Genomic DNA, 15,160 nt, shown 5'->3' with positions numbered 1-15,160 from the left:
TTGTCCAAGTATGTTTTTTCTGGTGCACAGACCAGGATATCGTCCATATAGTGATGGATGATCGCACCTGGGAATAGGTTCCGAACAGGAGACAGGATGTGAGCAACATACCACTGGCATATACTTGGACTGCACTTTAGTCCTTGTGGAAGAAAACACCAATGATACCTCTTGAGTGGAGCCTCTCTGTTAAGAGAGGGGACGGAGAAGGCAAACCGTGGAGCGTCCTGGGGATGCAGCGGGATGCTGAAGAAACAGTCTTTAATGTCAATGATAGCAAGTGTCCAGTCTCTAGGCAGCACCGATGGTGAGGGCAGGCCAGGCTGGAGGGGACCCATGTCCTCGATGACCTCGTTGATTCGGCGAAGATCGTGGAGGAGCCTCCACCTGTCTGTTCCGGGCTTTTGTAGTACGAAGACTGGAGAATTCCAAGGGCTGGTGGTCTCTACGATGTGGCCTTTGGCGAGCTGTTCATCCACAAGGGCATGTAGTGCGCGCAGTTTGACTTTAGAGAGGGGCCACTGCTCGATCCAGATCGGGTCATGGCATTTCCAGGTGAGACGAGGAGTGTCTGGCAGTGCGCGCTCCTCAGTGGCCCCAATTAGAAATCCGGACTGGGAATACGTAGGGAGGCTCCCCACTGACATAAAATGTCCCGTCCATACAAGGTGATGGGGGCCCTTACCACAAATGGGCGGATGGTTGCCAACTTGCCTTCAGGCCCTTCGACGAGGATGTTGTTCTTGCTCCGCATGGAAACTGTAGCTCCACCGATCCCTGTGATCATGCCTGCCACAGGTTGTAGCTCCCAGTGTGCTGGCCATTCTGAGCGAGCGATGATGGTCACGTCTGCACCGGTGTCCAGCATCCCTGGTAGGTGGAACTTCTCTCCTCTGCAGGTAAGACCGCACTCGATGACAGGCTTACTGGGTCCCACAACTTGTATCCACATTGCTGTGGGGTTGAGAGGAAGCTGTTCCCTGTGATTCTTAGGGAGTAGAAAGGCCTGTGCGAATGGGGTACCCTTTGGAAGAAAATATGGTAAGTCTGTGCAGTACACCTGGACAAAGATTTCTTGTCCCGGGTGCACTGTTTGTACTTCTGGAACAACAAATATTTCCTTTGGGGTATGGAGAGAATCACCTATAATTAGGATGTTAGAAGGACCTCCTTTTGGCCCACGTTTGCCTGTGGGAACACGATAAACATTGTCATTTTTAAAGTCAATGGACAGTGCAGTTACCAGCTGACGGCGCGTTCCCTTTGGTATTGCTCCGTGTGTTGGATCCTCCTCATGTGGTCTGGGATCTCCTGGGATGGTGCGTGACCGGGTCTGGGTGGCCTTTGATTTGATGTCCTTGCGTGGGGCTCCACCACGCTCCGATGGAAGTTTCCCGGACGCGGCTGATAGTACTGCTGATTCTGGGGCCTTTGGTGAAAGTTGCGAGGGTACCTGGGAGGTGACCTCTCTGGACAGTCCTTTATAAAATGTCCAAAATCTCCGCAGTGGTAGCAGCGGACCTGATCTTTAGAAGCTATTACTGCATATGCACTAGAAACTCCTTCTGCAATACCCTTAGTCACTGCTTGGGCCACTGTATCTTCAGTGGACAGGTGGCGTGTGCAGCTTTCCAGCATTTGCTCTATGGTAGGTTCTGTGTCTAAGGGTAAGGCTCTCAGAATTGCTTTACATTTTTCATTCGCATTACTCATGGCAAGTTTACACAACAGTTCTTTTCTTGCCTCTGTGCTCTCTATCTGTTTTTCCAGAGCATCCTTAATTCTATCCACAAATTTGATAAAGCTTTCATCTATTCCTTGTTTGATAGTAGAAAAATATTGAGTGGGGGTAGAATCATCTGGGGTAAGAAGTAAGGAGGTTTTTGCTGCTATAGCCACGTCTTGTAATGTTGCCTTAGGTAAAGTATCAGCTTGGTCAGAGGGTTTCTGCAAATCCCCTTCACCAGCCAGCTGTTCGAGTGTAAAATTTGTCTTATCAGCATCTGCAGCATAGTTATCTGATAATGTTTTTAATTGCTTTTTCCAATGCCTTTCCCAAAGCATGTACTCGGCGGGAGAAAGGAGGCACTGGGCAATATTTTTAATATCGTGGGGTACCAGAACATGTGCTGAGAACGTAGCTTCTAGGAAATTTCTAAAAATATGTGAACTTCTACCATGTTCTGTGGCTGTATTTCTTAATTGCACAAGTTCTTTATTTGTAATAGGTTCCCATGTCTTTCTATTAGTGGCACCTCCTTTTTTTCCCTTCTTATAATCTACTGGAAAGGCAGTAATTCTCTGAGCTAATTGCCAGTCCCCTGCCTGTGTGGCTTCCATTTTTATTTTTGCCCAAGGATCTACATATTCTATTTCCAAATCAGAATCGCTGTCACTGCTGTCATCAGATGACGAGAAGTGAGAGCTATCAGGCCTTGCCTTATGTTTCTTATGGCTGGCTGGAGCTGCATTTGGCAGAGGTGCATGTGGCTGGGCCGGGTATAAGGCAGCACATGGCAGTACGTGGCTACAGGAAGGCCGCATTGCCGAAGTGGCCGTGCAATGCGTGATACAGTACGCACAGGACTGGGGGGGTTGGGGAGGGGGGGCAGAACTGAAGGAAGTCTGGGGGGTCCCGACCGGGGGCTGCGGAGCGTGGGTATGGGGTTGCGCAGCGAGGGTATGGGGGCATGGGGGGTGCGGGATGTAGGAGGCGGCGGGACTGGAAGAGGGTACGGCGGGTACAATTCCGGCGGCAGGCAGAAGCGCGATGGTGGGGGGGGGCGCGGAGACGCAGGCGGGCTGATCCCCTGCCGCAGCAGGGACGGTGCCGGGGGCAGGGAAAGACGCGATGGTAGCGGGGGGGGCGAGGGCGGGAGAGGGAGTGGGGGCGGACGCGGCAGGGACAGGAGGGACGGAAAAGGGGGTGAGGGGGGCCCCAGCAGGGTCGGGGGGAGCAGGGGGAGGGGTGGGGTTTGGGTCGGTCCCGGCGGGAACTGGTGCAGATGCTCTCGGAGATAACACAGAGCAAGGAGGCGCGCAGGATGTGGCTCCCGAGGGGAAGGCGGGGGGGGAGAGGGGGTGGGCAGGGGCCGTGGGCGCCCTGGGGTCGGGGGGTTGCGGCGCAGATGGCAGGACACTAGGACCCAGCGGAGTGCTGGAATCCAGGGTGGAGGGGGTGTTATCTCCTCCATTAGCATTTGAAATAGGCGCTTCTGTTAAGTGAGATAAGAACTTTTCGTTTCGTTCGACAGAAGTTAGCCCTGAGGTTAAAATCTTTTTGTTAGTTTTTTCTACAGCTTTAGTGATAGCGTGAAACATAGGTAAAAACCGGGTTACAGAAAAGTCTTGGTTAGTTTGAAACTTATATATCGTGGTCCCAATTGTATCCCAAAAGGAGTCTAAGGTAATAGTCTGTGTATTAGTATCTGGGAAGTGGCAGAGAATCCACTTTATAAAATGTTTCAGGTTAGTTTTTGAAAGGTTACCTTTAGAAAAAGAAAAGTTGTTAGAAGATAGGATTTCTAGGATTAGGGAATATAAATCTCTCTCGTTCTGGGATCGCTTACTAAGCTTTGATCCCATTTTTCAGTTCCCGCCAGCAGAAAAAAGAGAAAAAAAAAGAAAAAAACCCAAAAAAAAGGACCCAAGGAAAAATATTTTTGCGCGCAAGAAAGGCTGTGTTAAACTTACACTTTTCAGCCTGTTGTGGGTCAAAGTTCTGCTGGGGGTCGTCTGCTCGTCAGCCTCCATGGACACTCGCGTGCCCAGGTGTCGGGGTGCGGGTCGGATGACCTCCTGTTCAGAAGAGTCCTGCTAAAACGAAGAGCTTCTCCTTCCAGGATCTCTGGCGAGCGGAGGCAGTGACAATTTCACGAAGAAATGCTGCTCCTCTGAAATGCCAGGTCCGGCATTCAGTTCCGCGGCCAGGCTATCACGGCGGTTCAGATGTCGGCCCAGGGGCCCCTCGCTGTTCGGGCGTCCGCTATGTTCGGTGCGCCAGCTATGGCCCCCCGGGGCAGAAGCCCAGCGGGGAGGCCGGTTGTCCAGGATAGCTCAACGAGGGTCCAGGATCGCCCAGCGGGAGGCTCAGGCAGCCCAGGCAAGCTATAGTGATTTGCAGTCAGCTCTTTAGTGATTTCAGCTCTTTTAGCATGCCTGGGGCCGTCACCCTGGGTATCGCCGCAGCAGACGCAGAGAGAGAGAGAGCAGCGCTGTGTGGGTTCCGCAGGGTTCTTTTATTCGGGTCTCCGCGAAGGTTCCAGTGACAGCTCTCCTCTGCCGAACCGGGCAGAGTTTAGGGGTTTTTATACCTTACAGGGGGATTGAAAACTGTCCAATAGTAAGGGTCAGGGGAAAAGTGACCTATGGATATACAGAGAGATAACAGGGTCCGAAAGGCGGAAGAGAGGGCCTTCTAAAACCTTAGTCATGCTGACTTTGGTATTTCCTAGCTCAGGCCTCTGACCTCCAAGGCCTTGCAGGCCTTGTGCCTGCTACATATAAGCAACTAAAAAACTTCATCTTATTATATTGTACATTTAACAAACTTCCATGGTACAGCACTGCACTGTCTGGAAAGGCCTGAAGCTGTGTGTTTGTGTCTCTGTGAGTGTGTATTGCTATATAAAGTCCCTATAAGGACTTTGCAACCTCCATAAAAACACAAATATTTGCTTACTTTAAAATAATACCTGACTTTAAAATTTTCAACTCACATTGCTTTAGAAACCTTAAATCAGGTAAATTGATTGTTCTGCTGTCAGATACATGCCTTTTGCCTTCCCTGTTAAAACATGGAATATTCTGATGCAGCCAGCAAAAATCAATTTCCTGCACTGGAGACTTGTTAAGAGTTTTGAAGCAAAATTCTTCATAGCTTTTCAGTCTACCTGGTGCACATCAATCCTGAATCATGAGGTAATACAATATTTGCTAGAACTTCTTCTTCCAGCTGCAAAAAACCTGTGGAATCTGCAATGTTTTGGGGCAGGATCTGTTCTGTGTGTGCAGCACTCCCCCTCTGACATCCACATGCTGAGATGGGTAAAGGTCAGCAGGACTGGGCTCGACGTGATGCACAGTGGAGGAACTGGGGGAAGAGGTAAAACAGGAAGGGCCAACAAAGGAGTATCAGATAGTAGGGGAAGGGACAGAAGGAGATTAGGAGAAGAAAGGGTGATTAACAGGGCAGATGTGAATAGGGATGAAATTCTCAACCATTTATGCTATATTTTAAATAAAATTTGGGTCCACCAAAAAGTTGTGAATGTCAGTTCTTCAACTTTTAGCTTATAAGATGTTTGATATTTGCAACCATAAACTATATATGGATTTTGTAGCAAGAGGCAAGAGGAGAGCCTACCCATAAGTCTTACCTTTCCATCATATAATTCCTCCACAATTTGGATTTTTTTTATTTTTTTCCTGTCCTCAGTGAAGAATACATTCTGAAGTTCTGTACTGTTTCTATCCACCAAAAATAGCTGTCCTTCTGCCAGTAACAATATGTTTTCCAAAAGTAAGGGAGGAGAAGAAGGCAGACTTAATGTTTCAAAATGATGTATCTAACTAAACTGATCAATATCTCCATCTTTACTGAATAAAATTATTTTTGCTTTATATAGGATTGAAAGAAATAGAGTAAGTGGTTTTTCTGTATCAAGGGACTTCCAAACCTCCAGTCTGTGATCTTACGAGGCAGCTATCAAGTGTAACTCAGTTCTTTCTTGAAAGTATATGAGTTATCTCCATGGAAGAACAGTTTGAAAAGAAAAATAAAATTTTCATTTCTTAAAATTAAATTTGACATCTGGGAATAAGGTTCCAGGTTTCAGACTATATGAAAAATGAATTATTCAGATGCTTACAGGGCAGTATTCTTATTTGATGTAGTTTAACCTTATTGCACTGAAAACTTGCCTTCCTGAATAACCATCAAATATTCAGCCAATATTCAGACACTAATTACTCTGAGTTTGCTTTTTTATCCTTTTTTTGGTGTGTGTCTAATGCATAAAAGCTTTTGATGAGAGGTAGATCTTTTTTAGATACATAAAGATGAATTTTTAAAAAATTCAATTAAAAATTATATAATTGATTAACTCACCGACAGCATTAAGCAACAAATCTTTAGAATAAGCATTGCAGTAATAATTTCAATAATACATTATTCTAAAAGTAAAAATTTATTTAAGCAGATTCAGTGACAAAAGATGAAGATTTCAATTTCATACAGCTAGATACATGGGACTTGGAACAGGCAAAGCTGAAAGATGTAAAATATGATTGGTGTGCATGCTACAGTATTGCATCCTTCAGTAAATTATGGGTACAAATGAATACTTTCTAACATCAGCAACATCGCTAAACTTTTATGCTTGTATCAAATTAAAACTGAAAATTTTATTGGAAAGTTGGGTCTCAAAAAGGATTTTTCCCCTTAGCAAAAGAGTATGAAAAAATGCATTTGGTGTTGTTGCCTCTGCAGTGGAGATATTAAGTACCTTGAAAGTCTATAAAGTTGGGTTGGTTTTTTTGATCAGATTTTTAATAGGTATTCCCATTTTTCATAATGGAGTTGACATTCAAAGAGCTCTGAAGCAGTGGGTCGTGGAAAAGCAGTCACTTCACAAGGATTTATTGATTCCAAACTTCTAGCACCATAGAAAACCTTCTAATCTAGAACTTAAATTATTCACATTTTTGTCATACTAATGTGGCACCCAGGAATCACAAGGATACTATTTCAATGAACATGAGCTGTTACATTGTCTTGTGCGAAATGAATGTGGGAAAAGAATATCAAGTGATATGTAACAGTTTTATAAAGACAAGATTTTTGCATACTTCTTCTACCAGTTTAAATATTCCAGGCAAAAGACAATTTGTACAGCATCCTGATGCTATTGGCTTCTGCAAAAAACTGAAACACTAATATTGTTTCTCTGTAGCTTTAGAATCAGTGTTCCAGATAATTCAAACTCATAACTACATATGTTTTCTCAAATTGAATGTGTTTTCTAAACTGACATCAGGGATGAATTTATCTTATGACATACTTATTAAGATCTTGAATTACTTGTTTTCATTCATAAAATCTATGAAAATTTTTTTTTGTCAGATGCAGATGGAAAAACCTGGTTTCCCAGGTCTTTAATTCAATTAGAAGACAACTAAGGAAATTAAATGGTAATTTTTGATTATTTTAAAATTATTCTATATTTTTAATTTAATTAGAAAGATTCTCAGCTAAGTTGCCGATCTTTTGAATGCTTTCACCTATAGGTTTTTCAAACTGAGAAATAAATTTGTAAAAAAATTTTTAATGAGATTTCTAAAATTTAAAAATGCAGGCTGATTTTGAGTGGGCATTTAATAAGATACTACTGTGTTGTTTGCATGCATATGTCTCTAAAAAGTTCTCCTTATCACTAGTTTTTAGTTGTCTGATGATTGATAGAACTTACACAGAAACAAACGTAAGGAGATAGCAAAAGGTGAATATTTATTAACATTTAAGGAAACATAACAGAAGGAGAGTTACCATGTTTTTTGAATTGTTTATCACAGTGCAATTGTGTTTGTCTTCTCTCTTAAATTAGAAAGCCAAACAAGAGTCTTTTGTCAATGACCTCCTGAAACTACAGCCTGCCTGTCTGCATTTATCCCCTCTCTTAGGAAGTTTTCACTTAAAGCATTAAAAGTTGCTAAACTCTTTTTGTTAGTGATTTAATGTCAGCACAGAAGTAAATTTCAATGCTAGGAAAAAATATTTACAAATCCAGTAATTCAAGTCCTTTTTCATTGTGACTGACAGTGTTGTAATGTCCATAGAACCAACCACATTGCTTCTTATAGGCCTGCAAAATTTCACTACATGAGGATATTTTTTATGCTATTCTGATTGTCTGCAATATCAGCAGTATATATATTATTATCTACATATCTGAAAGGTTATTTTCCTTACATTATATTCTTTTGGATTTTGTGTTTGAGATAAATATCCACCCCTCTAAGCAACACCATTTTGACATCATTCTATAAATGTTCCAAATGGGAAGATGTGGCATAGGATCTCATGAGCAAGATGAATCCTTTCTATTTCAATCTATTATTTAGAGATTATTAGGTCACTCATGCAGTAAGAATTTGGCTAAATCATGAACAGTTTTTAAGACAACAAAAATATTAGATTTCAATATGTGAAATATATGATCTTTTTGTCTTAATCTTGATGATGGTAATAACATATTTTCTTTCAATAGTATTGAATTAATATGTACAGTAGAGATAACCAATGTATTAGTCTGAAATCTAACCTGAAGTATTTTGTGATTTTCTTAAATATAGACTGTCACCATGAATGTTCTTGAAATGAGTTGTTGAGCTTTCCTGAAATTGTTCTGTCACTAAGCATAAATACCATTTGTAGAATGATTATTAAGATTAACTTGTAATTAACAGAAAAATTATTTACTTGAGATGGTAAATATCATAGTCTTGAAATGTGATTTTACAGAAGTTTTTTAAAGAACCATTCAAGTCACAAAGCATTTATAAAAGAAACACGCTTCTTTTTACACATCATTTAAAGTTTCAACTTTTCTGAATGCATGACTTTATGCTGAAGACTAGAAATGTTTATCATGGCCGAGATTAGCTAATGGTCTTCAGCAGAATTTGAAGACGTTTTCTGTAGTCAACTGTGCATTTTCTGGTTCTGAAAGATTGCTCAAAAGATGATTTGTCATGACAGTTTCTGTGTCAGCAGCTCTTTTCTTTATTCCTGAGAGCTTTAATTAAATCTTTTAGCTGTGTTTATCACTTCTTAGAAGATATTTCAGTTGTATTTTATTCTGGGGACCAGAAGAATCACTTTCTTCCAGTTTTCACTTAGCAATGTGAAGAATTTCTATTATATAACTTCTTCCATCAACATTTCCAAATACTTAAAACTTACATTACATACACTTTTTTTTTTGATAGCATGTTTGTCATCCATCAGTTCCACACTTGAAAGTCTCCTGCTGTGCTTTGCATTTACTGTCACTTGCAAAAAAATACTACTGTATGTTACTCATTTTTCTTCAAACAAGTTCCTGAGATGCTTTTAAGGAACAGATTTTGCCTGCTTGCCCACACTGGAGGTGTGTTTAAAGACACAGAAGCAAACAAAAAACATGCATGATTTTTGAAGCACCAATACAGATCTGCAGTGACCACTAATAAAATTTTATTATAAGTCTCAGACAACACAACCTACAATTTTTGAGAAAATTCCCCTGGGTGCGGCATAATTCCATCACAGTGGTAGACGGACTGAAGTTCCTTTTCAGTAAAACTTCTTTATTTGTAATCACTAGACTAAACACGAGCAAATCATACAATCAATATTTAGAATTTGAGAAAGCAAAGATTTTCAATATTTAAGCAAAACTAGTTACTTGACACAGAGAGACCAGTTTTTTTATTATATGGTATTTCATTTTAGAAACTAATTCATAAGTATACATACTGCACTCCAGTTTTAAATAGAAAAGTTTAAAATCTTCAGAAGCACTAAAACTTTTGTGGTTTGATATCTAAATGAAAAGTTAATGCTTCTACCCAGAACTGACCTACCAAAAAGCTAGCAATTTGCAGTAAAATATATGGCTTCGGAATAATTGAAAAATTAACTTGTATATTCAAAACAAATAGACGCAATAGAAAAAAAGAGAATGTGGAAAGGAGTATAAAAGAGGAACATTAATTAGAAAGTGATGTATGACCAAGTGGTGGGATTTATAAGCAATTATGCACTTTGCAGAAGGTCCTGGAAACCTATCATTGGAATGATTAATTATTTTCATAAGTGTTTAGAAGATTTACTTCCATATTTGGAGTCATGTCCCTAAGGAGGCCAGCTACAGCTGGTTTCATAAGATATGAAAAATGAAGTATCTTTGGATGGGATGATGGGAAAGTGTGGAGTGAGAGAAGCAATACTGCAAAATGGGTGCCAAATAGCCTAAGTTGTGTGAAACTGGAGCACACATCAAAAATTACAAGCCTTGTGATCCTTCCAGTTTTATATATTTTAATAAGCCAGAGTTTTGTTGGGGTTAAGTGCTACACTAATTAATTTTAATTCTCAAGTGACAATTATGGAGATGTTATTTCAACATTTTTAAGGCCATTCTTGATCTCAAAAAAAGAAATAAAATACACTACAATTATCTGAATTACTTAAATTCATCAATATTAACAAGAAATTTTACATTGATTGCAATGAATTATAAGGGAGATAATAGCCCAGATTCTTCCAAATGAGAAACTGTAGTTTCTCCTTATCCTTGAAATCATAATACATGCAAAATTCCGCTGGGTTTTACTGGACAGAGAAAAATCCCAATCTGAAATGAAAAATACTGAACCTCATATTTCCTTAGGCTGCATTTTGAGACATTGGTAGAGCTTTAAAGTAAAAGAGAAAGCCATCCTTATAAACCTGAATGCTTCTCTCTGGTTAGTGGGGATATGTGTCTTAAATTCAGTTGGATTCAAAAAACAGCAGAAGCAAAAAATCCTGCAAGTTCTAGCAGACTTCATTTCACATTTACAATTCTTCTGATGCCACCTCAAACCCAGCTGGTTTCAGATGTTGTTCTGAATGCTCAACAGTGCCTAATGAGTGCCACAGAATAATATCACACAAAGTTCCCTCTAAACTGGTGTCCTCTTTGTGGGGTGGAAAAAAGTAGGTCTCTGATTTTAAGAACAAAGCAGGTGTCTCAGGGGTACCATGCAAGATTCCAGGAAAATCAAAATTAAGGACTCTGCAGTCAGAGGTGATATCTTTTATACCTTTCCTCTACAAAATTGTTCAGTTTCTTTCTGCTCTCCTCTAAAGCTTTTATAACAGCTTGATACAGGAGGTCTTAAGACTCGTGTTCTGTTAAAATTCATCCAGTACTGATAGAGATTGTGACCTGTTTCTATTCACTCCATGATATGCACCCTGAAGTTTGCCTAGTCACTTCTGCTGTTCAAGTCAGACCATATATGTGTTAATATATCTGTGTGGTTCTGGAGACATTTTCTTGGTTTGGCATGATTTCTTGTCAGGTACAGTAAATTTTGTATTCATATTCATCATGTGGTCATTTGTTGGATTAATATAGTAACATAAATATTGTGAATACTGTGTGCCTCACTTATTTTCTAGCAGTTCTTTTTTTTTTTTTTGGTACTTTTCCATTCCAGGCCATTGTTACAGTATCTTATCACTTTCTAAATTCTGTATAATGATCAATTATCAATTATTTCAAAGAAGAGAGCAACATGTTCTCACTGAAAAAGTAATGCAATAACTAAAAAAAAGTATTAGTTTTGTAAGTGGAATATTTCAGAAGTTTTCAACTTCAGCTCCTGTTAATTAAGATTATTTATAATCTACTTGTTTATAACTAATCAGAAGATCAGAAGTCAGTTATTTCCATATGAGATATTTCTTCTTTTTTTGAATGCTGATAGTCTGATGATTCCTTTCACTAAATTGATCTCACTGTCACTTCACTGATCTCAAATGATCATCTTTAGAAATCCTGAATGATGATGTGCAAAACTGTTTCTTGAGCCTATAACTCCAAATACTTCTTTTTAGACAGAAAATAGTAATGTATTTTCCTATATCCATTGTGGTGTGCCTAACTAAAAAAAAAAAAATGGAAAAAAGGGGATAATCTATTTTGCTACCAAAATTAACAGTAGCAAGCAAGGATGGTCTATCAACATGGGTATGTCAGCATTTGTCGTGCTTGTAGGCTTGTGCTTTTTTACTATTACGTGTAAAATATTTGGCACTTAGTTTTTCCTTTGTGTGTTTGGGCTTCAGCTTTGTTCCAAAATTTAGAAAATTAATAGAGAAAAGCAGACCCAGTGTTCTAATATTCTTACAGTTATAGATTCATAGCTGTTTTTCTCTCAGACATAAGATTTTTAAAATAACACAACATCTCACACTTGGAGAATGCAAATGTATTCCTCTTAGAGGCGCTTTAAGTGCTTTCTTCTGCAGATGACACTGCCAATAAAGAGCTTCTTTCCCTTCCCAGTACAGTTGCTCTTGTCATAAAAAATTCCCAAGTGATAATTGAAGACTGCAAAGTTAAAGTTGAGCTAAGATTATTCATATTCTTTGTATGAGTTTTTTTTTTTTTTTAATTTCTAGGTTATAAGGAGGAGAGGCTTAAGAAAACTTAAAAATTCCTACTAACACCAAAGAGTTGTTCCACAGAAATTATTTGTGTATGCTCACAATTTGTATTAGTTTTGTGAATATAGCTCTATAAATTTTAGAGATACATCAGTGTTGAGCTGTCAGTGGTGCTTCTTTCACAACTTTCAGTGGAAAAATATATTTCTTCCATCAGGTTTAGGAATAGTTAAATTCTGTGTTCACACCTCTTCTTATTCAGAGGTAAATTAATCCATAAACATAAATGTGTTTGTAGCAAACATGTCTCTATTTTCATGTATGATTTTATTATGCTCAATATTCTATATAATATAACTTGAAATGGATGAGCTACCTTACCATAATGTCAAGGCCAATCACTACTGCAATCTCACAATGAATAATTATAATACTCTATGTGCATCAATTTATGCCGTTAATGTAACTATAGTGGCACAATACCAATCAAATCCAGCACATACAAGATATGAGCAGAATTCAGAACCACATGATGAAACAACCAGCTTGCTTGATTTAATTTTTTGGTAGGCTTTAAATTTAGCATATGTCATGTAAGTGTTTCTGAACTCTGCATGTTCTATGGATCTTCTTTATCTTCTATAAAATGCTGTAAAAATTCCTAAAATTTAAGAAAATCTACCAAGAAAATATTCTCAAACTGGTTTTTGATATTTCTGAACCCAGTTAAATGATGCTCACTCTTTAGTTCCCTGCTGTGATTCATAATTTTCAGGAAATAAAGAGAATACATTAAATCAGCTATGCCTGTTTAAAAATGTAGCAGAAACCTGGATTCTGTTTCTAGTCAGAGAAGAGCTTCACAGCATTTTAGTCCAATAGTCTATTGATTTTATGACATAAATATAACTATAACCTTGTTTTATTCATTATTTATATTTTTGAAAAGTAGCAATTTACAGGCATCTAAAGAATTGTTTGAAAAATTTAATCTGGAAGTAGCAAAAAATTTTAAGATCTGAAAATCAATGAACTGCAAAGCAACAGACAGAAAATTGTAACAGTAACAAAATTAATATCTTAAAAGATTTCTGTAGTGCTATTGAAAGAAAGAATGTTCAAGATATAAAACTTTTTCTATCATTAGAAGTTATAAGTAAAATTGCAGATGATGTGAAATTAAACTCAATTACATGTAATTGGAGCTATTAATATTCCATCTTAATGTGTATACGTTTGGGGTTGTCCTAATTTTAAAGCGTAAGTGTTCAATAAACCAACAGTTGTGCATGCTCCACCTGCTGAATGGGTCAAGTATTGGGTGCTTTGCAAAGAAAGAGTCTTGGACTGTTCCACTCATAGACAGAGAGCTGAGAGGGGTGTGAATGAGATTTACAGAATCATGAAGGCAGGAGATGAGCTGAGCATGGCACTGTTGTTGGCCAAACATGATAAATAGGGGTCACTAGAGCCTGGGCAAGGGCAAGGATAACAAGGCAGCAGTTTGCACAACCTTTTGTTCAGAAAGGTACAAAAGGTGGAGACCGGAAACCACAGGACAGTCAGTCTCACCTCACCCCCCAAAAAGGTAGCAGCTAAACCTAGAAACCATTTCCAGGAGTACTGAGGACAATAAGCGTGTTGTCTGGATCCAGAATTGGTTATCTGAGTTGCTAGGCAACAGGACAATAAGGGAATCCTGAAAGTACCAAGCAGGAACCTATCCTCAGACATTCCTGATGCAATGGTTCTGGATGCTGGAGGAGTACCAGAAAAACAGGTGGTAGAAATGCATTGTCCTGGAAATGAAATAATCCAGAGAACTAAAATTGGACTTTTCAAAGGAGTGTGTAGGTAATAGGTCAACTTATCCTGAAATGAATTGTGAATTAAGTGTATCAAAAATGTAATTGAGATATGGAAATTTTCAGGCAACTTTTCTTACCAAAAAAAAAAAACCCAAAAAAAAAACCCAAAAAAAACCCAAACCACCAAAAACCCAAACTTAGAAAAGCAGTATTTTTAATTTTTACCAGATCTATGAATAGTATTTAGCAAATACCAATTTGTTTTCCTAACACATTGTTAAATAGATAAAACAATGTTGTGAAAAATTGACAAAGGAAAAAAAATAAGCATGATGTATATGTTATCTACTTGTGTTTTAACTAATCTTTACTCTTTCACTGCTTTTCTCTTTATCAGCTTTACTGCCATTTTGGCATCAGAGGATTTCCCCCTGCTGTTTGCATACATAAGATAATTTTATTGGTCCTGAGAACCCTTGTGTGTTTTTTATCAGACATGGTAGGTCCTAAGATAACGAAACCTTCATGTCACCAGATTACCATCAGTATTTGTTGCTTTTCACTTCAGCTCCCACATGATTTCAGCAGTCAAAACCTTACCAGACACAGAACTGGAGATTAGTGCTTTGTGATACTTGAAAGCTGAGGTTCCAACTTCCAGTTACATGATTTTCTAGCTGCATGCTATCTTTAACAGCTGGTGAGATAGTAGCTGCTATCATGTCAGAATTTGAAGCTGTGAGGAATGGAAGGGAGAAGAATGACTAATTGTAATGCACACATTCACTTTCTATCTCCAGCTTTGGAAGTTTTAAAAGAAATGCTTTCACTGTTGTAAAGCTCATAATCACAGCACAGCAGTTGTGCACGGTATTTGTTCCTACTCCAGCCGGTTCAGGAGATACCAGAATTTAATACTGTCAAAGATGAGCAGTGCTTTGGGCAATGATCCAAGGCAGAACATGGTCTATGGCATAACTCTCTAGTGCTTCCCAGAACTCTCATATAATTTTCATACAATGACTATAACTAGGAGGCATAATATTGAATGATGCCACAATATACTAAGCAATTTTTTCAGGAGTTAAATTATTTATTTTCTTGAATGCACATGAGTTTTTCCCTTTTTTTGAGGGGAATTTGATTTTCAATC

The 15,160-nt window shown here is 38.9% G+C and overlaps 1 protein-coding gene across 6 annotated transcripts in view; it reads left to right on the top strand.

Moving 5' to 3' along the window:
- The window catches only part of CCDC102B (coiled-coil domain containing 102B), a 156,470-nt gene that overhangs the window by 125,435 nt on the left and 15,875 nt on the right, over window positions 1–15,160 (top strand). Inside the window, exon 6 of one of the 6 annotated variants that reach the window (XM_064432580.1) lies at window positions 7,124–7,191. The exons of 4 other annotated variants lie outside the window; for them this stretch is intronic. In XM_064432580.1, coding sequence (XP_064288650.1) covers window positions 7,124–7,159 — 36 coding nt within the window. In that variant the 3' untranslated portion in view covers window positions 7,160–7,191. Of the gene's footprint in view, window positions 1–7,123; window positions 7,192–13,870; window positions 14,054–15,160 lie in introns of those variants that run through there. One more of the 6 variants, XR_010368548.1, reaches the window with a different exon arrangement.

The sequence above is a fragment of the Passer domesticus genome, chromosome 1 (genome assembly GCF_036417665.1).
Source record: "Passer domesticus isolate bPasDom1 chromosome 1, bPasDom1.hap1, whole genome shotgun sequence".
NCBI lineage: Eukaryota > Metazoa > Chordata > Aves > Passeriformes > Passeridae > Passer > Passer domesticus.
Note: the sequence above shows the minus strand (reverse complement) of the source record. Positions and strands in the feature narration are given on the sequence as shown.